Below are 26,593 nucleotides of genomic sequence, written 5' to 3'. Positions count from 1 at the left end.
GCAATTTGAGTGGTGAGAATGCCAACCAACAGAAATTCTGAGCAAAGAGCACTCCAGGCAGAGGGAACAAGAGGTTCCAGTCAGGAATGAACCATAACCAGAAAGAAGGCCAGTGTGTGTGGCTGGAGATCACTAAATCCAGGGAGCCTGGAGTGAAGTGAGGTCAGAGGGGCAGGGAAAGTGTCCTTAAGAGATCTCCCCGAGGGGGTTGGATTTTTTCTGATTACAATGGAAAGATATTGAAATACTTTTAAAAGGTAGTTTGGAGAGAACTTTCAGGTGTGAAGTTAATGCTCTGTATCTTGATAGGGGTTTAGGTTACAAAGTTGTATGCATTTATCAATGGTTATATATACAAATAGTACACATAATTCTTGTACATTATATTATATATTCAGAAGACCAAGAAGAGAAAAGGAACTGTAAACAAATATTGAACTACAGTTAAGGATATGTATGCTGGAATATGTCTGCAATTTACTTTGAAATGGGTCAATAAATAAGATAGATTAATGGATAGATAGAGGGATGATAGATGTGTGATAATGCAAATAAAGCATGAATGGTAGGATCTCAGTGGTGGGGATATATGGGTGTTCAACTTTCTTTATGTTTAAAAATAGTAATACTAAAATGTTGGGGGTGGAAGCTGGTCTGATCTTATCTAATCTACATTTTACAAAGCTTTTTCTGGGGACTGAATAGAGAATGGGCTGTAGAGGGTTTTTGTGGAAACAGTGAGACAAATTACAAGGCAATGGCAATGATTTGGCCTAGGATAGCACCTCTGTACTCTCTGGAATGGATTCCCAATATGTTAATGAGGTTCTGTTCCCAGAAAACGTGAAGAAACGCAAGCTGGGCGTACCTAACATGGTCTACTACTTGACTCAAAATATTGTTTTTTTGAACTGAATAAACAATAAGAGATAAAATTACATATTAGAATGCTCATTGCAACTTAGTAGGATTATTTATGAAAATTTACACTTATCTCTGAACCATTTACCTACATAGTTCCCACATTAAGATGGCACAGGAATCATCCATCACATCTTTGGTATTTCCCAGGGCTCAATAGATTCCTGTTTATAATGAGCACTTCAAAATTCTACACATTCTTTATAACATTTTTAAGCTACTGAAATCTGTGTGGTCTGTATACTGTGAGGAACATGCTGGTACAGATCATTATAGTGGGGAGCTTGGCAATTTAATTAGCTTCACCTTCTTCATGGGTAAATGGTAAAGCTGTGTCAAGGAGGGAGGATTAAATGAAATAATAAGAAAACTGCATAGCAAGTCTAGTGTTAATTATGATGGAAGATTTGTTTTGAAATATTTTAACGTTATGCTAGCTGAATATTTTTGTATTTATATGTAATTTCTGCTTTCATGAATCAGTTGCAATAGATTATGGTAATAACGTTTCATAAGAAACAGCATCTCTTCTTAGGGAAGGCTTAAACTATTATTATTTAGTCAAAGTAAAGAAGACAAAATTAACTTGGAGTTATATGTTTTTGCTTTGATTTTGGCCCACAAAGGCATTTTCAAGAAACTGGTCAAATATGGCTTTAGCAGATAAGAGACTTGAGAACCTGCAGATCTACAAAGTTCTCCAGTGTGTTCGGAACAAAGACAAGAAGCAGATAGAGAAGCTGACCAGGCTCGGGTACCCTGAACTCATCAATTTCACAGACCCCGTCAATGGAAACAGTGCCCTGCACTTAGCCTCGGTTTCCAATGACATCGATATGGTCAGCTTTCTCCTGAGCCTCGGTGCTCACCCTGATGTGCAAGATAGAATGGGCTGTACTCCGGCTATGAGGGCTGCAGAAATGGGCCACGAATTGTCCATGGAAATATTAGCCAAGGCAAAGGCCGATATGACTATTGTCGATAATGAAGGAAAAGGTAAGAACTTCCAGCATTCTATCCAGCAATTCACTTTGTAGTCAGAAATCAATAAAATGCATTTTTTGCTTTCCAACTTTAGAAGAGAGTTATTTATGGTACATGGCAGTGAAAGTCTAGATTCTCACTCTTATACCAAAGGACACTATCTCCCCATGATTTGAAAATGATGCAGGTATTTCTTAGGGAAGCCAGTTCTGAGAACTTTCTCATTGAAAAAGAATATTAGAATTAGTCAATCTGTTTTTTTTTTAATGTGGAGAACTTTCAACATGACGCACGTTGATATTTCCATAATCACAATCACCCATTGTAAAATGTGAAGTCTCATTTAGAGCTAAAGATGAAGGAGAGCATCTCTTCTTTTTTACATTTTAGAACCTCGAGTAATACTAGATATAGGTTTTGCTCTCAAGAGCAGTCTAATGTAGAAAGTAGTTGCATTTAGGAAGTTGAGGGACAGAGGTGGATGCTGACATAAACTCCAACTTTCTAGTATCATTTAAAAATGTATTTGAAAACATGACTTAAAATTTGAGATATGGCATTTCCATGATTATTCAGCTGAGATAGCCCCACTTTGTCACTCTTCCCCTCCCAAATCCCATTTCAAGACCACGATCTGGGAGCTTCTTGTCCAAATAACTCAAGGTTCTGACAGGAGGTGACACAGCCTCATGAAAATCATTAAGAAAATTACCTCCAGGCTTAATATAAATTGGTAGATTTAATCAGTTGTTCCAAAGAGTTGCTTCAAGTACAAAGCCATTAACATCAGTCCCACATTAGAGAAATGAATCCCATTTTATAATGTTAATTAATGTTTTCTGACAGGAGCAGAGTCTGCTTTTGTAACTCTCTGCAGACATGGTATTTGAAAAGTGACTTGCTTATAACAAGAGGAGAGGACAAAGTAAAGGAAGAATTATTTAATTACTTAATGGCACCACATAACAAAATACGCTTCAGATGCCCTCAGGAGTCAAATGTGTTTTAAAATGTTTTATTCTGAAAGAAAACCTCTCAACGCTCTATAGAATATCATTTCACAAAGTGTGTGTCACAGGCCATTGAATCAGTGGGATGTTGATAAGTGCTACATGCAAAATTGGTTCATTCCGCTGCCAAATTTATGAGAGAAACATTGGATAAAACGAATTTAGACATGTTTATTTTACATTTGTCATACCGACCAAAACCAGTGACATTTTCCATATTTATTTGACCATGAGATAGTTTTTTAAATGGCATCTTGTATACCTGGAGTTTCATGGAAACTTCAGTACATTCAGAAGAACGGTAACAAAGAAAATTTACCTTCTTGAGTTTGAAACAGAGATACAAATCACAAAGAAATCAGTCTGAGACATTTTATAGCATAAAAAACTAAAATTATAAAATGTAAACAATCAAGGTAAAATTGGAAACGAGGTCAAATGGGTATCTGTAGCAAATGCAACAGCCATGAGGTTATCTATACCCATTCAAATTAATATTAAACCTACCAAGGTTCTGGAAGACCAATGTATGATAAAAAACAACCTGACAAATCAAATAGGAAGAATTAAAAATATAAAATGAAACTTGAAACAAATACAAAATCTTGTTTCACACGTGACCTTGTTAGTACTGCTCCCACCAGACTTGACTGTGGTTCATGGTATGCCTACTGCACAGAGGGCCTTGTATTCCCATCAGTGAACCTAGCTTACCTTGCACATCCCTCAGCTCAAGGGCTGCTACTGGCCAAACTCCTTGGTTTATTCCACTGTAGTCTCTCTACCCTTAACATCCTATTTTCCAGTGATTGACATTTGGCTCACTGCACATTGTTTCAAAAGGATGAGCAAACATTTAAATGGTTAAAATACTTACTGGAGCTTTAGAAGGATGAGGGACATACTCTAAGTCTAACCTGTACTTTCTCTTTGAACAATTTTGCAGAATATGGAGAAGGCTAAGCCACTCTAAGCCAAAACACTCTAAGCCAAAAAATTATTTGTTGTATTAGGAAATTAGTTACAGTGTCTGGAATTATTTTCTTTAAGTGTAAAGCTGGAATAGTTCCTTGTAACACCCATTCCATTGGTTCTCCCATTTATAGGAATGCATCCCCAATCCTCAATGCAATACGCTAGTTCTATTGTGTATACGTTTTTTTCTCTTTTGTTTTTGCTTCGATCTTGGAATGTTGATTTGTGTCCTTTGTGGCTTAAACAGTCAGCATAGATAGACTTTCACTGTGCATTGCACATGCCATCATTATAAAATAGCCATTTCATAAGTTCCTTAAGGTCTTTGTAGTGAATTCAACCTCATCTGGTACTATTTTCTAGATTTTGCTGTTGTTATTGTTTATTGCTGTTTTGGTTCACTCTTGCCTAATATGACTTCTCTGTCTTTGATTTTATATTTTCAACCATGTCCTTGACCATCTTTCTATTTTTAACTGTTTGAGTAACTCTATTTTAGATGCATGTTTATATGAGATATATTTTGGTTTCGATTTTCACATAAATTTTATTTTTATTTTAATGGTAGAGTTTATCCAATTTACATATATCTAGATGCTCCATAGGTTTGGCGTCAGAACTGTCACTTATTTTATATTATGAAAGCATAATATATTTAATTTATATAAATACACAAATATGTATAAAAATATTTTCCTCTATGGTCCATGTGTTCTGTGTTTTGTTTTGCTGTGTGTGTATATTTTCCTTCTCACATTTTCTAAAATTAATGGTATGTTTTTAGTTCTCTTAATGGCTAACTGGACAGCTTTACATATACTTAAAACTGTTTATTGAATTAGCACTTTAAACAGTATTCACTAATATTTCTCTATGAAAGATGAGATTGGTACAAGAACCCTTCCTCTCACCTCCTTTACCTCCCTTCCAGTACCTAATTTTAGTACATTAAAATCATTTTAGTTCTTTCAGTGATTCTTTTCATACCTTTAAATAATAAACGTCTATCTCTTTATCTGTTTTTAATAATATCTCATACTCCAGCAGTAAAAGATAAAGAAAATCAAATGCTTACACTGTCTCTCCTTCCCTCTCTTCCCTCCAAGTTTTGTTAAATTACATTATTATTTCTATATTACTGTGAATTACAATATTCTTTTCTGTATCTACAGTTCCTAAGGTAATTGAACTTTGGTTCAATGGTTGAAGGGATTCAGCATCTATCATGGGTCTTTTAGTCACATATTCTCTGTTGATCTCCTGTTAGACTCATTTTTGTCATCAAGTAGTTTAGCTCATTCCTTTGGGCTTATATCCTTTGATTTCTTGCATCTTTAAACTGATTGTCCATCACTTTTATATATGAACAATAGCTTGAGTATTAAAAATTCCCTGTTTTCTTTTCCAAGTGACATTGTAGAGCTCCTTTGGTTATTTTCTAGCAATGAATGTTGCTGTACCAAAGTCTTGCAGCCAGCTTGACTTTTCCTCTTTAGAAATGACTTGAATTTTTAACTGGATGCTCACAGGGCTTTCGTACCTAGCTTTACCTAGGCACCATCTTATGGATTGTTCTTAATCAATTTTTCCTGAGACTCAGTATACTCTGTCAGATCTAGGTTTTTCCTTCAAGAGAGTTTTCTTCTATTATATCTCTCCATTTCTTTCTGTTCCATTTGTTCTTTTATTTCTGAATACCAATTACATACATGTTAAATATTCTTTGCCTCTCTAGAACATTTAAATTCTTGCATCATTTCAGTTACATTTTTCTTTCAAGTTCTTTCAAGCTTTTCTTCCATGTCCCTGACCATGGTTTTGGTGATGTCTGCTCTCCTTTTTCCTGCTTCCAATATGAACCACTTTCATTTCTTTAGTGGCTTTACAATATTTTTCTCTACCATTTCTTTTTTTAAGCTCTGCTTGCTCAAATTCATCTTTTCCTTCTATTTATCTTTTATTGTCCTATAAGTACTTATTATAGAATCGGTCTAGCTTTGCACTTTTGTTTCAGAAAAAAATATATTTAATTTCTTTGTTATCACGGAAATGGGTCAGTCAATAATTTTCATGTCGTAGAGTTTTCTGAGTATATAATTTTTGCCTAGTGTTTGTCATCAAGTTTCTTTCCTTACCTTTCTTTCAGTATATTTCTTCATAGGTCACATGCTGGTTTCTTGTTGATTATTGTTCCTCTTTGAATGAAGCCTCTTTTTAGAGTCAAGTCATTACAAAGTCAGTTTGGAGTTTGATTGCTGTTTACCTGACTTTCTTACCAGGAGAATATAAATAATACTCCAGGTCTGTAGTACATTTTTGACATGGGTTATGTTGATGGTCTGTATGTCACCGGTGCTGGGTATGAGGATTTAGCATTTTTCTCTCTTCAGTAAACAAAATGATTTGCCAAAATGTCAGACCCCCTTGCCATCTAGTGTTTCTTCTCACTGCTACTGTACAGACAGCCTGCTTCCTATAAATATGGCTGGTCTGCACATTTCATCATTATGTACCATCTCCTTTGCCACTCTGCAGTTTCAGAGGGGATCCAGGGATCCACCAATAGTCTTCTGGCACACACACCCCTGCATATTCCAAGAAGGGACACTGGGGTATAGACTGCAGGATGCCAAATACCCAGGGTCAACCGGAGCTCACATCCAAGCACTCAAATTCTTCCCAAACAAAGTCTTATCACATTTTGCTTATGACGGTTTTCTGGCTCTTATAAGAGGTTGGGTTTCTTTTCTGGTATCTGTGTCTTGGTGTTTCAGTTGATTTCAGAGGGAAAACCAAGGCATAAATATCTTTGCTCTATCACCTTCAGCTAGCTAATTATGAATTTGTAAATTATTGTTTGTTCCTTCCTATCTGATCCAAATATAGAGAGACTACTAATTAAGTATTCTTTGGGGATTCTATTTTTCTACAGGTATTTTGTTTTACTGCATTTTACCTACTAAGAGACATTATCACTGTGCACGGATTGCCTTGGAACATGGTGCAGATGTCAACAATTGTACCTATGAAGGAAAGCCAATATTCCTTAGAGCTTGTGAAGAAGCACATGATGTTAAAGATGTGTGCCTGACATTTTTGGAAAAAGGAGCCAATCCAAATGCTGTCAACCCAGTATGACTATTCCTCTGATTATAAATATTCCTTTTTTTCAATTATAGAAAAAAATTTCAATACACTAATAATCTCTATTAGTGTATTTTCTTTCATTTGAATATGGTAAAATTATCCTGTTAGGTTAGACTGTTCATTTCTGTTCAAAATACTTTAAGATGATATACTTTCATCATCTCTATATGGCATGGCCATGATTCTACAATCTATTTCCTAATTATGTTTGGAAAATTGGTATTTATTATGTATAATGTTAAAAGATCATTATAGGAAATAGAAAAGATATTACTGATGCCTAATAAAAATTTAGCTTCTTCAAAAGAAAATATGTAGTTCTGCTGTTTCCCTTAATCATTTTGCTCCCTCTCCTCATTTGGCTAATTTTATTGAGTTTTCTTATCTCTTAACTGTCATTTCCCAACAATAAAAATAGATTTTCTTCTCATTAGAAAACACCTATAGCCTAATTTTAGCATGTGTTTTACCCTCTTTTCTCCCTTATTGCTCTACTTTCTTTGCAAGAAACTGCATTTTTCAGCATGAAGTTCCTACAGGGACTTTTGGTGTGACCCTGACTCTGATTTTAGAATTCTACATTTTGGACACTGACCCATTTTACTGACTTCATTTTTCCTATTTGTTACATGAAACCAATAAAACTGTACAGAACTGAACGTGTCAGTGTGACTCTAAGGCCAAATGGATTTAGACCATATTTATACGGAATATGTTATTTAGTATGACAGGGATAAACAGCATCTGATCTGTTTCACGTCCAGTCCACAGGTCGCACGGCTTTAATGGAAGCATCAAGAGAAGGAGTGGTAGAACTAGTTCGAGGGATATTGGAAAGAGGAGGTGACGTGAATGCATTTGACAATGACAGACATCACGCCACACACTTTGCTGCCAAAGGAGGCTTTTTTGATGTAATAATCTACTCTTTGCTTTAAAATTTGTTGCTAAAAATATTCTCTTCTTTTTCTCAACATCTTAAAATATCATTTAGGTTACACTGATATAATTTTTTCTGAGTTATCATCTTGATTTTCTGAAATAATTCTAAAACTATATTTTATACCAAATATTAACCTTCAAAACATATTTTAGCTCTTTATTCAGTTTTATCTGCTTGCTAATTTATTCTTTTAATATTGCTAATAATGTTTTTCTATATTTTTAATTATGACAGCTTCAAGGTTTTGCCAACCGGGATTACTCTATTTTATGACTCCCTTACACATTAGAATTTTCACAGTACAGTATGATCTAATTGTGGGGAGAACAATGCCAATATACTCATCTCCCTGATGTTTGAGGCATCTACTGACTCATCTAAATTTTTAACTCTAAGTATTCTTATTATCTGGGTATATCAGCAAAGGATATCTCATAGGTACAGTGATATTGCAGAAACAAAATAGAAATCAATGCTATCCTATTTTTTTAAATTCTGAATTATATCTAAAATTTCTTTACTGAGTTTTTCTGAGTTTTAACATAATTATCTTTACTTTTGTCATAGGGTCTCTTCCCTGCAATAAAAGTATATATCACATTAGAAGTCACATCTGTTTGGAAAAGAATTTGCTCCCCTGATGATGCTTGCCATAGTCTGATGTTTTCTAAAATTGCCTGAATTTACTTCAAAATGGTAGCTCCCCAGTTGAGTATAGAGTTTTCTATACTCTAGATCAATGTTGTTTGATAGAACTTCTGGCAGTGATGGAAATATTCTCTATCTGTGCTGTACAATGTGGTACAATACACTACACATGTGGTTTTTGAGTACTTGAACTGTGGCTAGTGGAAGTAAGGAAATGAATTTTTTTTAATTTCTGTTCTATTTAATTCAAATTGACACTCTGGATAGCACAGGTCTAGGTCCCAGTTTTCATTCAGTAAACGTACATTCCTATTCCTCTACAATATCCACTCTTTATTTTGCAGATATTGAAGCTTCTCTTTGCCTATGACGGAGACGTGGGGCTGATTGCAATGAATGGCAACACACCACTTCATTATGCTGCTATGGGTGGTTTTGCAGATTGCTGTAAATATATAGCTCAGCGAGGTAAAATGGTCTACCAATTTCATGCCTAAAGAATTTATAATTTTTCCACACTGTAGCTCATCTACCGAGAATTTCAGCCTGTCAAATGTCAGTTGCTTATCTCACACATATATGTAGAAAGAAAATTAAATTTTTTTCTTATTTACCTTCTGTTAAATCATGAATCTGGCCTTGAAGGTGATAAAAATTCATCTCAAGTATTTTTATGTTATTATTAAAAATCTAAAGAGAATTGTTTATGAGTCAACCAATTATTAAGATGCTTATAGTTATTAAATTCCTGTTAAAAAATGTAAGTAATCAATCTAAAAAAAACAAGCACTAGACACCATGTCTTTTAGTTTGCATTCTTAATTATTTTATTTTTTAAAATGTACTATCATGTCAAGAGCATAGATAACATTTCTGGGTAATTTTAAATTATGGGGGAAATATTTTGGGGAGAAACACATGAAATAAAATGACAAAATTCATGGAACATTTGAAATATAACTAATATTTATTATTTTAGATTTTTCTGTAGCTTTCAAATATTATTAACTTAGGAATATAAACTATGTTATGTATAGCTTAATGTATTCCTTAAAATAGTAATATTAGCCAATTAAGTTTAAAGATTTGGATCTATTTGGTTTTAATTACATGCTAATTAAATGTACATTCAAAGTTATTAACTCTGTTAGAGAGGGAGCTGCATTCTGCTGAATGTTATGGTAGTGTTTTTTTTTTTTTTTCCAGTTTATGAGAAATGGGCAGAAACTTAAAGTTCAACAACTCTATAATGGAGCAGAGAAAGTGCTTTTATTTTCCTGTCTTCTACAGAGGAACAGAAATTTTGAAGTCACTGGGACCCTAGAGAGCCTATACTGTAACCACTAACGTTATAAATAGGACTAATGTGCCTGCATAACTAATGGTGTAATAACTGATCCACTTTGACTTTTTTCACATTATACAAAGCTCACATTCTTTCCCCATTCCACTACAATAAAAAAAAAAAACAGATAAAGGAAAATATATCTACTGCAATTTTTGCCCTCATCAACTGTCTCATCAGTCTCATTTTCAAATCTGTCACCATCAGCAGATTATTCTGACACTTCATTTTTAACATTGTGTATTTCTAGAAACTAAAGATCTGCCCAGATTGAGACAAGCTTCTTCAACTTTAACATGCTGATTCCTTTTTTATTGGGACAAACATCCCCCAATATATACTCTACCATTTATGTACTCCTGGGATAAAGTCAGAGAAAGCAAATTGAGAAGTAAAGGGCCAGAGCCTGCCAAAGGCCTTGTCTGGTGATGCAGAAAAGATTAATCCTCCTGGCTGGCTCACAAGACTAGGCTGTGTTTCTGAAATAAATGTCTGAAAATGTTCTGAGTTCTGTAGCATGTTTGGAAGTACAACCACCAGATCCTATGTGGGTGACCTATTTCCATACTAGGCAATTGCTTATCTAAGGCAATCAGAGCAGCAAGAAACCATTGGTCATGAAATGCTCATTTCTGAGTAAACACCCTGGGTGTAACCTCTTTTATTCTTAAATGGGAGGGCTGGATTCTTTTCCCACATTAAACTACCTTCCTCAGTATGCTCCTGTTTTGTGCCTGATCTTGTCCCTGGAGTAATTTACAACTCCCTGTAGGCAGTGTGAGGCCAGATCCAGGGGAGAGGATGGGAGTTTGGAATAGTTCTCCTGAAGCCCCTGTGCAGGGTTCTCCTTCTCTTGGGCCTTTTGACAGCACAGTCAGCTGAAAGTTGAGTATCTCAGCCACAGAGGCACATAAATCACAAAGGGAATGAATGGATCTTTATTTACTAATGATAAAAAAGGAGACAAAATCAAAGGGAGAGGAAAATGCCTTCATATCTTTAAGCTGGGATGTTGGAGTCTTTTATCCACACAAAATTTCTAACAGGGAGGAAACTAGGAGCAAAAGAAGGCAAGATAAAGCCACTTTAAAACCCTTTGATCCTTAGTGCTGGGCTGAATATAGGAGTGGATTGGGAGATGGTCGATAAACCCCCAGACACCCTGAATAAGCAAAAAAGCTAAATAAAAACAGCATACTCAAGATGACTATGGAATTATACTATGGAATTATTATGCTGTGGAATTATACTGTTGAGACCAGTCTCAGGTCCCTTTCCCAATAAGTCACTATTCTTCAGACTGTCCAATATAAAAATTTTAGAATCTTTATTGTTCCAATGCTCTTTTTGAGTTTTTCTATCACTAGTAAAATTATCAGCCTTCATATAAAATTTTAATTTTTGACAATGCCATAGGAAGTGCTAATGTTGAAAAACACTGGTGATTAATTTTCTTTTTGATAAGGAATAAAACTATAAAGTGTTGCAGGGACGTGTTTTATTTTTGCATTCGGCGACCTTTACATTTTGGATGCTAGAGATACTGAGGTTAGAGAATCTTTTTTGATTATGTGATGCTTGCAAAGCAACAGAAGAACCTTCTAGATTCAAAACACTAGAAAGACCATCTTCATAGTCTGAATTATAATGGGGCTTTTGTGTCTCCAGACACTTACTACAGACAACACAGCCTTCTTGATAGCATTAACTAGACTCCTTGATGCATTCAGAAAAGTTTATTTATTTGGAGAATGCTTACATATAATGTTGGTCCCATCATTTTAAGTAAGGGTCCAAAAAGGGAAATGGATTTTAATGCCTAATTGTACAGTTCTTATGCTGGAATTCTTTCAGGTTTGATGAACAAATTACTTTCTCCTCCGTTAGGCTGTTCACATGACCTTACTGCAAAACAGCAGGTCAATATAAATTACACTAACTTCATGGAGAATACAGTTAAAGCATAGTTTGAGATTTTACACAGATTTAGTCATAATCGTTCAAAAGAAGCAGGTGTCAGTTAGCATCCTGAGTTCCTAAGGTCCTATTTAAACTGTTTGAATCCAGCTTCCTTCCAAATTCAAATGTCACCCTTACTCTTTCCCGCTAGTCAGGAAGCCTCCTTAACAAGTATCCCAATATGATATTTGTTTCAAATATCTATAGGGATTAATGTCCTAATCCTTTGGGAAAAGATACTATCAATTGGAAACATATCTCCCTCAGAATTCACCAAAATAAAGCTCACAGGAAAAAAAAAATCATACCTTAATTTTGTAGTTATAATAGCTAAATGTGCTTACCTCTATATACAAGTAATTGGGGAGCAACTTTTGATTAATCACTAGAAATTTAAAAAACCGTTGGATGCATGTCATTTGTGGAGTCATGGAGATGCCTTGGCACCATTCATAATCATGATGTTTCCTGTTTTAGGATGTGATCTGAAATGGAAGAATTTGGAGCATAAAACACCCAGGGCCTTGGCTAAGAAAGGCGGCTTTAAAGCAGCCAGCAAAGAAATACGGCGGGCGGAGCGAATCGCTAATAAACTGGCCCGGCCAGGAGCCAAAAATCCGAATCCACGATTGTACCTGAGACTTCACGATTGGTCCATAGAACATGAGACTTTCCTTCGGGAAACCCTTTCGTTTGTGGACAGGGGCGATGGGACAGTCACCAAGGAAGACTTTGTGCTGGCGCTGGAGGAGAGGCAAGATTTTATGAGCTCAGAACAGATAGCTACCATAGCTCAACTTCATGAAAAAGTCCGGGGCGGAGGGGTCAACATTAACGATTTCTTTAAAGGAACCAAATACTTAAGCAAGTCTTATGTCCTGGGATCCTATGGGCCTAAGAAAAAAAAAAAAAGGATGGCCAAAAAAGCCAAAAAAGGCAAGTTTGTTTTACCCCTCCCAATCTGCATCATCCCTGACCACGTGTTTCCACGCCGGAGCGAAGGTGGGCCGCCTTATTACATGATTGAAACCTACGATCATGTAACTGATTGCAATCGCTTTAACCGAGATCATCCACCCGAACATCCCATTCAGGATGACTCTGCTTGGTACACTGATGATCCAGGGAAGGTCTTTTCAAACATTAATTTTATCACCAAGGCGGGAGACCTGGCATCTCTGAAAAAGGCGTTTGAATCAGGAATACCTGTGGATATGAAGGATAATTATTACAAGACACCCCTAATGACTGCATGTGCCAGTGGAAACATAGATGTGGTCAAGTTTCTTCTTGAAAAAGGGTATGCCTTTCGGTTGAGTGAAATTTAGATTTTTGGGAGCCTTCACATTTCAAGGAAAGCTAAGACACATTCAGCTCCAGAATTTAAGTAGTGCAAGAAAGGGCTTCATTCCTGAAGTCCAGATCACAAATAGATCTTATACCGGGAGCCAGGCTGATGGAACATAGGAGTGTGTGTACGCAAAGACAGTTTGCCAATAACAACTATGCACAAAGTGAAGGCCCAGAAGTTTTCCCTCTGAGGGTAAACAAAGCCTTCTGATAAGGTAACCCTGGCCTCCCAAGACAATTTAATTTGGTCTCAGAGCTTTACCTAGATGATGTGGAGTTGCTTTTTATTTTATTTTAAATTAAAAACAGAATTTTTTTATTGTGGTAAGAACAGATAGCATGAGATCTACCCTCTTAAATTTTAAGTGTAGGGTACAATATTGCTAACTATAATCACTATAGTGATTATAATATTGTAGAGCAGATCTCTAGAACGTACTCACTTTACATGGAGTCATTTTTAAATCTGTCTCTTTTTTTTTCTTTCTTTCTTTCTTTCTTTTTTTTTTTTTTTTTTTTTTCCGGAGGGGATCTCAACAAATTCAAGCAATTTGATGGTAGCCATAACGACTAAGCACGTTTCATTCCCTTTTCCTTGGTTCATTTGTAAATATCTTTAAAATAACAAAGCATGACATTTAGTTTAACTTTTAAATCTAAAGCAATGTCTCAGGTTTAAGTCCTTCTTTTTACTATTGCTGAATAACCCGGGGTAACTTTCTTAACTTTTTGTGCCTCAGTTTTCTCATTTTTATAATGGGGTTCTAATGGAACTCAGCTCACAGGATTTGTTGAAGATTAAATGAGTTAAAATATGTAAAGCCGTTAGTAGCCCAGTAATTGCAGACTTGATAAAAGGTATTATTGTTATTACTACTATAATGTTTAACTTCAAAGAAGGATTTAAATGTGTTTATTATAAAGAGGGAGTATAAAGCAACTAATGACAATATGAAGTGTTGGGCAGAGAATTTTTAAATAGGACTAAAATTTTATTTTATCTTTTCATAGTTTCTGAATGATATATTGCTTTCAATAAAATCAAAAGAATTAATTTTCTTTTTTCATTTAATTTTAATTTTATATTGGAGTATAGGTGATTTAAAATGTTGTTCTAGTTTCAGGTGTATAATAAAGTGATTCAGTTATAAGTATTCATATCCATCCTTTTTCAGATTCTTTTCATGTATAGATTATTACAGAATATTGAGTAGAGTTCCCTGTGCTATACAGTAGGTTCTTGTTCATTATTTATTTTAAATATAGTAGTGTGTATATGTTAATCACAAACTCCCAATTTGTCCCACCCCCTCACCTTTCCCGTTTGGCAACCACAAGTTTGTTTTGGAAGTCTATGAGTCTGTTTCTGTTTTGTAAATAAGTTCATTTGTATCATTTTTTGATACAAAATTTTGATACATTATAATGCTTAAATTTTTAATAATGAAGGTGCATTTAAAAATTCATAACATACAGAGAAAGTAGATACAAAATGAAATACTATAACTTTTCTGTTTCCTGTTAGCTTTGATCTTTCATTGGATCCAGTTTTTCCCTGATTTTAATGATGCAAAATTGTAACCCTTAGGTTACAATTGTAACCAAAGGATCTAAGGGTTAAAATTGTAACCTTTAGTGTCTAAGCACCTTTTAAACTAAACAAAATGTATATATACACAAAGTTAATACTGTTATATAGTGAAGAACACAGGTCAAGAAAAATTATGGCACAGAATATAACTTGACCCAAACCTTCCTTGGTTTACAGTTGAACAACCTGATAAAACTATGAAATCTTCCTTAGCATTTTTAGCCTCCAGTGCTTGGAATAACCCATATTTTTAGCTCATGCATCTACCTCCTTTTACAGGGCTAACGTCAATGCAACAGATAATTTTCTGTGGACTCCGCTTCATTTTGCATGCCATGCCGGCCAACAGGATATTGTTGAGCTTCTTGTTAAATCTGGAGCCGTGGTAGATGCCCTTTCAATCAACAACTCAACTCCCTTAAGTAGAGCCATTGAGAGCTGTAGACTGGATACTGTAAAATACCTACTTGATATTGGTGCTAAATTCCAGCTGGAGAATAGAAAAGGCATGTGTTCTCATTATGGGTGATTAGGGTTAGAAAAGGGGGATTTATGATAGATTCCAAACCCGTTTAAATCAATTCTTGTGGGACCACATTTTCCCTTGAGTCACTGCTGCGAAAACAAACCTGAGTAAATGTTATGGAACTTTATCGTATACACAGTGCTTCTCAAATCATTTATGTAAAAGAACCAGTTCTTTATGTTGGTGATCCATTGTGGATAGAGACTTTTGCAAAATACAATGAAAAATGATTTACTAGAAAAATGAAGAGGAAAAAACCCCATAAAGTCCAAACTTTTTTTTTTTTAAAGAGGAAAGCAAGACATTTTTTTTTTTAAATAGGAGACAATCTATTTATTTATTTATTTATTTTTGCTGTGTTGGGTCTTCGTTTCTGTGGGAGGGCTTTCTCTAGTTGCGGTAAGTGGGGGCCACTCTTCATCGCGGTACGCGAGCCTCTCACTATCGCGGCCTCTCTTGTTGTGGAGCACAGGCTCCAGACGCGCAGACTCAGTAGTTGTGGCTCACGGGCCTAGTTGCTCCGCGGCATGTGGGATCTTCCCAGACCAGGGCTCAAACCCGTGTCCCCTGCATGGGCAGGCAGATTCTCAACCACTGCACCACCACGGAAGCCCCAAACTTCTTTTTTATCATTGGATTCAAATGACATAAAATTGTTATAAAAATTTCTAAACATTTACTCTTAATCCCTGTATTTATTTCACTGTGGCTGCATAACCATTAGTTTGTAGACTGACACCAGTCTGCAGATCACATCATGAGTCATCACTTTGTCTTAACAGTCAATTCCTAATAATTGGCATAGTTTGAAGCCTCTGTAGACTTTGGATTCTTTCTAAAGTTGGACAAATCATTCCTGAATTGAGGCTCTTTCTAGGAAGTAAATTGGAAGCCTACCTTATCTCATAAATATCCCGTGTAAATATGTGGAGGTGTTGTTTTCTTAGAGTAAAACCCATTGCTTCCTTTTGATATGAAGGAGCTTTAGTATCTGTGGCTGCTTCAGGCTGCCTCTGAGTCACAGGTAATATTGTTAGGCCTGCCTGAAGACGTTACAGGTGTCATAATACCCAGCCATCTGCATAGAGCACTTGTGACCTCCAGTCTCCCAGGCCTTTTTGAATACACCTCCTTCCATCATGGGAAGGGGAGGACAATGTAAAATTGTCACACACAAAGGAATGTGTGCACTGTGGGAAGAGAACCAGCACTCAGATATTCAAAATGTAATCTACCACTATGTCCTATCAACTTTTTAAGAAACATGCTCAAAATAATTAACAAGAAGAAATGGTTTTGCTGGTAAATGGCACTCTAAATGATGAGATTTTATAGCTGGGGCCACCTTAGAGAGTATCTGATCCAGCTCTGTGACTTTATACATACCATTCACTTCAGTAATCACCCTTGGTACTGCATGCTTAGAGCTGATGTGCTGAGATTTTGCTACATGGTTTATTATTAATCTGTTTAATGAAACTCTGAATTTATATTTTAAACAGGGCATAGTGCCATGGATGTTGCAAAGGCTTATGCTGACTATAGAATAATTGGTTTGATTAAGGAAAAGCTGGATAACTTGACAAAACCAGCAGAAAATCAAAAAACAAAAGGCAAGCCACCGCTTAAAGTGAAGACTGAAGGCCCTGAGATTAAGAAAGAAGAGGTATGAAAGGCAGTTGACCTCCCATTAGTAACTGGTGGGGCTGCGGCACCATTTACATATTGTTGCAGGACATGGGCAAATAATATGCAGTCCATGTTTTCAGCACCATTATGCAATAGTTTTAAAGAAATATCTAGCAAGAAATTTCCTGTTACTGAAAAGCCTAAAAAGTACTCATTGCAAACAGAATCCACACAAAAACCATTTGGTTCAACCAAATACCATTAGAATGTTGGAAAAAGAACTGGTATTGGATATGTATACACTCAGACCTGAATTATACAGATTTGATGGGATGGCCCAAAAAGGGAAGAAGAGTAACCCTTATGAGAAATGAAGTAAAGCATGATTTTCCTTCATTTTGGTTTCATAATATTTCACTACCCACCTTACCACCCCACTCCCAAAGAATTTTAATGATTACTATGAACCCAGGGATATGTAACTTGGATATCCTGCAAAATAACTCTAGAAGGTTTTAAAGGTGTCAAATTGTCCCTGGTAGTCTGGAATGGTTTGGGTGCCTCTAAATTAGCAGCAGAAGATTGAGGTTGTTGTTTATGGGGATTTCTGAGACACCAAGAATTTGTCATTCATTAGCAGGAAGCTTTAAGTACATTTCTAGACTGGAAGCTTCTTTTAGGGAAGCAGATGGATCCCTAGAGATTCTTGGCTGACACAGGATAGGGGATGAAATTCAGGAAGAAAAAGCTTTAATGTTATCAAATTAGAAAGGGTTAGAGAAATGTAGGTGGTAGGAAGTAGATAGAGTTGAAGGGATGATAGGAAGACAATAGAGAGTAGTAATCATGGAGGAAGAGACTAAGGATGGCCAGAGGTGAAGGAGGATTGATCAGCTAAAGCTCCTAATACATGTACCATTATCATTTTGGTAGGAATACATCCTTCTGATTAATAATGGCCACAGGTCAAGGATGGATATCTGAAAGACTTTTGTGATCTGTCACTAATACTAATTAAATAAAGTTAAACGAGGCAAACGAATGATCTCTCCTTACCCAAAATGATAATAATATTCTATTTCATTTCAAATTATAATTTGTATAGTAACATTTTTAATTTTTTTCTGGCTTCAGAGTAAGATGCAGAACAGCAAATAATGTTAGGAAGTGTATATAGGTTTTTGCAATTGACAGGTTTTTTTTGGTCTTGCTTCCAGGAGCCACTTTCATCAATGTATACTGTACCAACCATAGTGGAGAAAAAGAAGATGCATAAGGATAATGTGGTTCACCTCAATTCATTGATTACCAGTGGTTATACCAAGAAAGTGGATATCACATTTATTCCACAGAGGGTAAGTACCTTAGAAAGATCATAACATGGTATAAACTCCTGATGTCATTTTTCAAGTACTCTTTATGCAGAGCACACAAACAAATGTCCTTATCTTTTATAGTTATTATTTGGAGGTGTCCTTTTTCTAGGTCCTACTACTTCTGACTAAGTAAATCCAACTTGTATAGCTTCCAATATCTGGTATTACTATTTTCTGTATTAACATTTTAATTTTCCTTGAACAATTGAAGTCTTCTTCAGTTAGTGCCATTCCTTATAGCCATGTAGTCACCGAGTTCTATAGATACTTTCTCTGGGTACTCCTTAGAGCCCAACCCTTCCTCTTTTTACACACTATCACCATCTCACTTGGGAGTTTCATACTAATCAAGACTGGATTTATTCAGTGGCTTCCTTAAACATCTACAATTAAAAAGGTGAAAATGTCTTTGGAGAATAAGAGTGGTCTTGACAATATGCATCAAGCCATGCCGAATAAAAGACCACCAGCTCCTTCTGGCCTCTACTGTGAAAATAATTTTGACTTCCCCATAAGACATAAAGGCAGTAAACCCAAACTATCTACTAACTCCATTGCTTCCTGGTTTTGACATCCTAAAAATGATTAGCAGCTGGCCTGAGGATCATCAGAGAGGTAACTGAAGAGCATTTCAGTTGTCCAAGTAGTCCCCATCAGAAACAGCGATGCCCACATAACCAAAACTGTTGTGTAAGAGATAAAAGTTAAAATAGATTTAGAAATAAATGATAGTTTTAAATTAACCATCTTGAAGATTGTCTGGATATTGACATGTTTATTGGCCATCATACTCACACCTGCTCTGGATGTGGTTGTTTATTTAAGATCTGGATTCCCAAAGCCACGACAGCAGAGCTGATCAGGAAGAGGGAACTGCGCCGGGAGCGGTTCTCTTACGAGGTAGATTTTGATGACTTCATGATGCCCTTTCAGAAGCACATCACAGAGAAAGCGCAAGCATTGAAAGCTACCTTCAAGACCTAAATCACAGCAGTTGCTTCTTGGGATAAACATTTTGAGACCCAGGGACCAAACGTTGGAGAAAGTAGGTATTTCCATTAAAGCCAAAACAATCCACAAGTAACCAAATATTTGTTTTTGCTTTAACAGCTATAAGTATTCTGAGCTGTCTAGAGAAGGTGTGTTTTATTTTGCAATGAATTGCATGTTATTCTGCATAAATCCCCCAATTTTCCTCAATAAGGCCAGGGAAGGGAAAAGAAGCCAAGCACAGGGGAGCTTTCTGATGAAACCCCAGCTTCCATCCAACCTGTGGGGAGCTGTGGAGCACCAGGAAAAGGCTCTGGGCTTCTGGATTCCCAAGTCAATCAGTTACAGACTACAGGCTAGAGAGGGTACCAGTAAGGCTATTCCAGTTCTCAAGGGCAATTCAGTGAATTGGGTCACGTTGGGAACTACTGGCTGGAAAGCATGCAGCAGCTTGCTGCATGGGTGGGTGTGCCACATGGGAAAAGGAACCCCAGGGCTCTGGGTGGGCACCAACAGTGTGTGTTATAAGAATGTATATACAGGAGCTGAACTTGAGAAGGAAATACTCTTCTCTATACCGTCCTCTATACTGATCTTTAAATGAATGGGTGAGCGGGTTAAAAGTGTGGTTTTGTAGTCAGTAGATTTGAATCTTCACTCTGCCATTTACCAGCTGCACATCTATGGATCAAGTTACAAATTATCTCTGAGTCTCAATTTCATCATATATAAAGTAGGGAAATCAAAATGGAATATCAAATGGAATCATTTGATATTGACTGAAAATCAATATCAAATGAAAATTTGCTATGAAAATCAAATGGAATAACATCTATAAGGTTTCTAGTTTTGTGCCTTTGCATAGTCCGTGCTCCATAAGTGATTTGTTTTTAAACTTCTTTCAGTCTCGGACTGCGAAATAAACCAAAAGGAGGCACAGGGATGAGGACCCAGACCTAGACAATCAGAAGAGTATAAAGGATTCACTTTCAGACTGTCAGTTGAAGTGATTTAAACCTGTAGACATTTTATGTAGCTTTTGATCGTCAGAGAAAGATGAACAGTATGCATTTGCTATGGAAATAGTTACTAATCCTTAGTCATAGTCATTCTAGTGGATAGTGAAACAAATGTTCACTTTTTTTTTTTTTTGGTCTGCAGAGCCTAACCAATTTCTTATAGAGTCTAAATAGTTAGATAATGAAAATAGTGTCTTGGGTTGAGCTCCCTAGAAATAGGGAGATGGAGACTCTTGTGTAAGTATTTTATTGAGGGAGTGTTCCCAGGAGAAACTTGTAAGGGATGATGGAAGAAGAATAAAGCAGGGGGAGGACCTAAGAAAGAGAAAGTTAGCCCCAGCCTGATTGCATGGGGAATCAGCTCTGGAGGATGGATTGTAGCACAGAGGTTGCCCTGCTCAGAAGGAAGGAGGTTGGCTGTTAGATACTTCAAGTTTTTCACCTTGTTCACTGACAAGGTGACTCCAATCAGCCAAGGGCAATCCTCCAGAGGAGAAGGTAACTCTGAGCCCAAAGCCACCACCAAACTCATCAGCTGAGCAGTGGCTACTCTAGCTGTTAATGGAAATGTGTAGCACTGTAGCATCTGGTACAAATGACATGTTTTGTGTTCAAAGTTTCAGGTGGTGATGCCTTGAGGTTCATTTTGTACAACATGCTTTCTTCTTAAAAAGAATGTAACTTTTACAAACTTCCAAACTTGTCTAAATTATTCTTAATTACAAAGAACAAGAAAGAACAGCAATGAGAACCAATTCAGCAGCTACTTAAAAGGAGAAAGCAATTCACAAATCCCACTGGCTGCATCTGTTTCTTCAAAGTTGAATTGAGCATTATCAATCACTGAAAATTTTAAACAGGAGAGACGTGTTCAACCTCATGCTCAGGATAAGGTCATGTCTAATTGGTACAAATGAATCAGCTCCAGGGCAGTTAGCTTAGCAATTTTTATTAAATTCACAACTTAGCAAATTCACTCTGTAGCATGAAAGTGCCCAAGAGAACCACTCAACCTATAGTCTGGTTTTAAGGAAGGTAGTATGAAAAGAGAGAAGGGAGAATTCAGATGGCTTCTACAAATAGGCATAAATTTGAAGTAAATTGTCATCTGTACTGCATTATTGTTTTCCAAATATTTGTATAGGGTATATTTTTTCCTGAAATTGTGTTTATTTAACAATGGATTCTGGGGGAAATTTACAAATGAAGGTAGATGGGGCATTTGTGCAGATCAAATAAACTCATGTCAACATTCTTGGATCTTTAGGTAATTGTTACTATATCATGAATTTTATCTGGGCAATAAGGAATAACTGAATATTCTGTTAACATTCTGGAAGTCACTGGAGATTTTTTTTATCCTAGATAAAGAGTTGAGTATTGTGTGGTGTATGTGTTTTATTCAGGATTTAGAATAATGGCCTTTCCTTTTTATCTTCATCAAATAGTAAGACTTTGAAGAAGAACTAATACACAAAAGATGATTTAATTTCCATAGGTTTAGTTTTTTACAAGATGATTTGAAATATCCATGTATTTCTTTACATTTGGGAGATTATTATGCTCTTTGTTATTGGGACACGCAGGCTCCAGTGTGGTCCCCTCCTAAGAGAGTTAGAAGCAAAATAAGTATTCCCTCACCTCATAAAAAGTAAATACGGAAATCAACACAGAACAAATGAAATGACCAATAGGCAAAGGATTACTGATAAATATTTATCAGTAATTCATCCCAAGCTAAAGCTATAATATATTGTGAGGTAGGAGATAGATGGGCCCCTGGGCCGGACAGATGGTGTTTGTCAAGTGGAGTGAAACTGAAGCTTTGTTCTCACCCAGACACTCCAAGGACAAAGCTAGTGGCAGAAGCTGAGCTCTGCTAAAGTAAAGAGATAAGGTGCCCGCTCCTGAGATCAAGGAAGACTTCCCTGTCTGCACATGCGCAGGAAGGCTCCTTGGGGGTCAAAAAGGAAGGGGACCCCACCTCATAATCAGTGTGGACATGCACCCACAGCCCTCTATGGTGGGATACATCTTAGCAAAAAGTTGCACATGCATCTTGGGGAGGGTTCTAGGACGAGTCAGGTGCGAAAAAAGAAATGAGGTAATTGACCAAATGTAAACAAAGACCCAGACGGACTGTCCTATATAAGAGATTTAAATCACCTCTTTACTGCACTCCTTCTCATTAGGGAGGATGCCCACACCCTTTCTCTCTGGGTGTGTATTTCTGCCTTGCTTCTGTCTTAAATAAACAAAATGCTTCTCTCTGTGCTCTCCCATATGTTGTGCCGTATCTCATAATAAACTTTGTGCCTGTTTTTACAGTTTTTGCCTCCTTGACACATTCTTGGTTTCAAACGGGGGAAAGAGCCAGGGCCACTTTGCTCCTAGCCTCTAGCCCCTGGTGGTCTGGCAGCTAGAATTCCTGGTTTTCATCCAGGCTACCCAGATTCAATTCCTGGGCAGGAAACTAAGATCTCTCTTCAGGACTGCTCACTGCTGTGTCTCCGAGATCAGTTGCACAGCTAAAGAAAGAGTCAGCCAGGAGGAGGATTGATCAGCAACAGACTCATCACTAAGTGACAACAGCCAGGCTGACTGACTGTGTCTCTCCAGATTCTCCCCTGGGTAGGGACCTCTGGTCTATGTCACACATGCATTTTTGTTATAAATTTAGACCCTTCAAGGCTGGTAGCACTAGAATTTTGAATCAACCAGCAATGCTTGTTCTGCACACAGTTTGGTTTTATTCATTCATTCAGTGTATATTTATTGAACACTGATAATGATAATCCTGGAGCTGTTCCTTTCTCTTCCCCTGTGGTGCACCCCCGGAGTGTGACCTAGCCAGATTGTTTCAGTGTCATCTGGCTTCCAGCTTGATTGGGACAATGGCAGACACTGGTAAGAGAAAGGAGTGGAAAGGAAGGAGAAGAGAAGCCAGGCTAGTTCTCCTTTTCGCTCTTTGCCTCAGACTGCATCCCCGGCAGTAGCTGTGTCTGTCTCCCCCATAGCTCCAGTTCCCACCTGAATATCCTGCCCTGGTTCCAACTTCCACTGTGTGACCCTGGCCTCTGAGCTCTGGTGGCACCACCTCCTCCCTCTGTCCCTTAGCCTAGGGATGGTACCAGCTTCCTTTTTTTTTTTTTGTAAATATCTGGGTCACCTCACAGTGTCCTGGTTGACTCCTCGGCCTCTTCTATCACCTGTGCCACCAAATCTTTGCATTAACTTCCCTTCTGTGAGAACTCAGAATGGTTTCTGCTTCCCTGGTTGGATCTTAATTTACCATGTACCAAGCACTACTGCATGTAAGGAGAAGATGAAATGCAAAATGAGGCATGACCCCTGCCTTCCTGGAGCTTTCAGTTGGTAGGAGAGACATATTTTAATAGAATAATCACAAAATACATATGTGACAATTACACAAGGTTGGATAATTGGAGATTATCACAAGACTCACACGATTCCACAGGATATACTTAAGGAAGTTTCTCATACAAGCAAAGGATATGGCAGGACAGAGAGCATAGGCTATCATATTTTGGTCTAAGACTTCTAGGCATAACTCCATAGGTCCCTTCTTAGTTGCTCAGGGCAGGGCACACTTCATCTTCAGATTATCCACTAACAAGATAACAGTGAGCCCAGGCACACATTTATTGAGGGCTTTTTTATACCACTGGCTATATAAAAACCCAGGCTGTGTAACCTGTTAAATCAGGTACAAACTATCAATCTACACATCCCTAAAAAGTGTAGACAAACTAATACATGTTGCCTCTAGGGGAATTTTGAACTTTAAACAGAATATTATGAAGTTGGAGTTAGTATATTTCAACCTTCCCTTGACCAGACTTCTAGACATCCCAGGAGGTAAGCACAGCGCTACCCAGTATAGCTGCAAGGTTAACCCTTTCCTTACACAACATGTAAACTTACAGTATGTGCTCTGGAATCAGAAAAATCACACTGATGAAATAGCATTTTACGTGAGATCTGAAGGATGAGGAAGAAATTAAGTTGGCCCCTATGGAAGGGAAGAGTCTGGTAGAAAGAACAACATTTTTCAGGAAAGACCCAATTCAGCAAAGACTGAAAAAAAGGCAGTGTGACTAGAACCTTAAATAGAAATTTTGGCAGGGGAAGAGGCCAAAGCCAGGTTCACTGAGAGCTCAAGTCGGGTTTTTACTGGACCAACTGGAGAAGAGGTTCACTTTTTACTTGGGATTCCAGCAGGATGTAAACCTGGAGCTGTCGGTGGACAGTTTCGCTACCTTGTGGGGACATTCCAGCTGAGGTTGTGTTACCAAGTCCAAGCTCGCTCTGCTCACCGCATGACAGGCCAATAAATTGGAGACGAGGTGTTGAGGCAAGGAATACGGCTTTATTTGGAAAGCTGGCAGACGGAGAAGATGGCGGACTAATGTCTCTAAATAACCATCGTATCAGGGTTTGGATGCCAGTTTCTTTTATAGCACAGAGAGGGGGAGGAGATGAGGAAGTAAAGTAAAAAGGCCATAAGTTTTACAAATATCCCCTGGAATGGCCAGCCTCAGGGAGGGGATGTGTTAAGTTCTTCTTTTTTGTAGCTATCCACAGGTGGACAGGGTCCAGATGTTTCCCTGAACAAAGGCACTTTGGTTTAACATTCAGACAGAGGGGCAGGGCTCCCCGAGGCAGGCCATTGTGTACAGACGGTATCTTTTAGTGAACAAAAGCAACCGGGAAGCAAAGGTTAAAGTAAAAGAAACAGATCCAACATGTAGTCAGAGTTGGCTCTTCCCTGTTACAGTTGGAGTTCACACAAACGAAAGCAGAGCTGAGAGAGCAAAGAGCCAGAGGAGAGTGCCAGCAAGCACAGCAGAGGGAGAGCGAACAGTTCTCACGTCTCAGATCCAGGCTTGCTAAGTCTACCCCTTGAAACTCTAAGTTTTAGGACCTGTCACATTCTCTTTTGATTAAATTGGTTAGTGTTCATGTTACTGAATGCATGTTCCTGTGCCCGACACACAGTGAGGCCAAACAATACTCAAGATTGGAGTTTGGAGCAGAGAAAGTTTCACTGCAGGGCCATGAGAGGAGAGCAGGTGGCTCATGCCCCAGAAAGCCCCAAACTTCCCAAAGGGTTTCAGCAAGGCATTTTTAAAGGCAAGGTGAGAGAGGAGCAGGATTGCCTTTTGCAAACTTCTTGGTGGAGGAATCCTTTATTCTTGCAGCTGTCCACATAGGTCAGGTCACGATGTCCCCGTAAACCTCCAACAAGACAAATGTTACTTTCTGTTCTGCAACTTTTTAATCTCTATTTGGATGGAAAAGTGTTATCGCCTTAAAGGTCAGAGCCTTGAGAATGGGCTTTCCTTTATATTTTAGGCTATAGGCAATGTTCTTAACTTGTAGCAAAAGCAGTGGAATACAAAGGTTAAAGTAAAAGAAACAGATCTAATATGGAGTCAGATTTATTCTTCCCTATTACATGAAGAGTCCTAATACTAAAAGGAAAGACCTGCAAAGGATATTGAGAAGTACCAGGAACTGTAGTGTTACCAAAGTCAAGGAAATTCCTAGGAGGGTGGAGGAATCAGCAGAATCAAATAGAAGATCATCATTTCCCCAAATCCATATGATTGCTTTACCAACCCCTCCAGGGATTTTCCTGCTATGTTGAAAATATAACATCATCTAAACTTAAATTATTTTAAAATTAGTCATTATACAGACTAAAAATTATGCATGTGCTCTTTTAGTGCTTAGTCACGTGTAGAGAGATGTTTGCTCTTGTGCTAACTCATCCCTGACTGTTATAACCCTGAGTTGCTGCATTTGTTCTTTAGAGTGTTTCTTTGTTTCCTTTTACTGAACTATATTAGCTTTCCATTTTTCCACTCAAAACATAGCTAGTTCTGTGAAGCTTCTAATCAGTGACCACCCATAGACGGGCTTCCTTACCCCATTGCTCTCCTAGTTGAGTCTCAACTCCACTCCAGACCCCAAGATGTATAAAAATCACAATACCTTCACTTCTTATGAATGATTGGCAAATAAACAAGAAAGAAGTAGTCACAAAACCTCTTTGAAAATGACCTTACAAGACTTTTTCTTTTCAGAGGGTAAGATGGGATGTACAGCTGACAAAATAAAATAAACCTGAAATGGATTAAAGACCTAAATGTAAGG

At 37.4% G+C, this 26,593-nt stretch overlaps 1 protein-coding gene across 1 annotated transcript; it reads left to right on the top strand.

Moving 5' to 3' along the window:
• Window positions 1–1,541: 1,541 nt before the first annotated feature.
• ANKEF1 (ankyrin repeat and EF-hand domain containing 1) lies at window positions 1,542–19,388 on the top strand (the record flags this gene model as incomplete). Its single annotated transcript, XM_079719771.1, has 9 exons — window positions 1,542–1,917; window positions 6,823–7,022; window positions 7,802–7,951; window positions 8,973–9,096; window positions 12,410–13,232; window positions 15,153–15,379; window positions 16,902–17,065; window positions 18,246–18,383; window positions 19,230–19,388. Exons 1-9 carry the CDS (start codon window positions 1,572–1,574, stop codon window positions 19,386–19,388), a joined length of 2,331 nt encoding a protein of 776 aa, XP_079575897.1. The 5' UTR covers window positions 1,542–1,571.
• Between the last annotated feature and the right edge of the window lie 7,205 nt (window positions 19,389–26,593).

Source organism: Hyperoodon ampullatus (assembly GCF_949752795.1).
Source record: "Hyperoodon ampullatus genome assembly, chromosome: 14".
Classification (NCBI taxonomy): domain Eukaryota; kingdom Metazoa; phylum Chordata; class Mammalia; order Artiodactyla; family Ziphiidae; genus Hyperoodon; species Hyperoodon ampullatus.
Note: the sequence above shows the minus strand (reverse complement) of the source record. Positions and strands in the feature narration are given on the sequence as shown.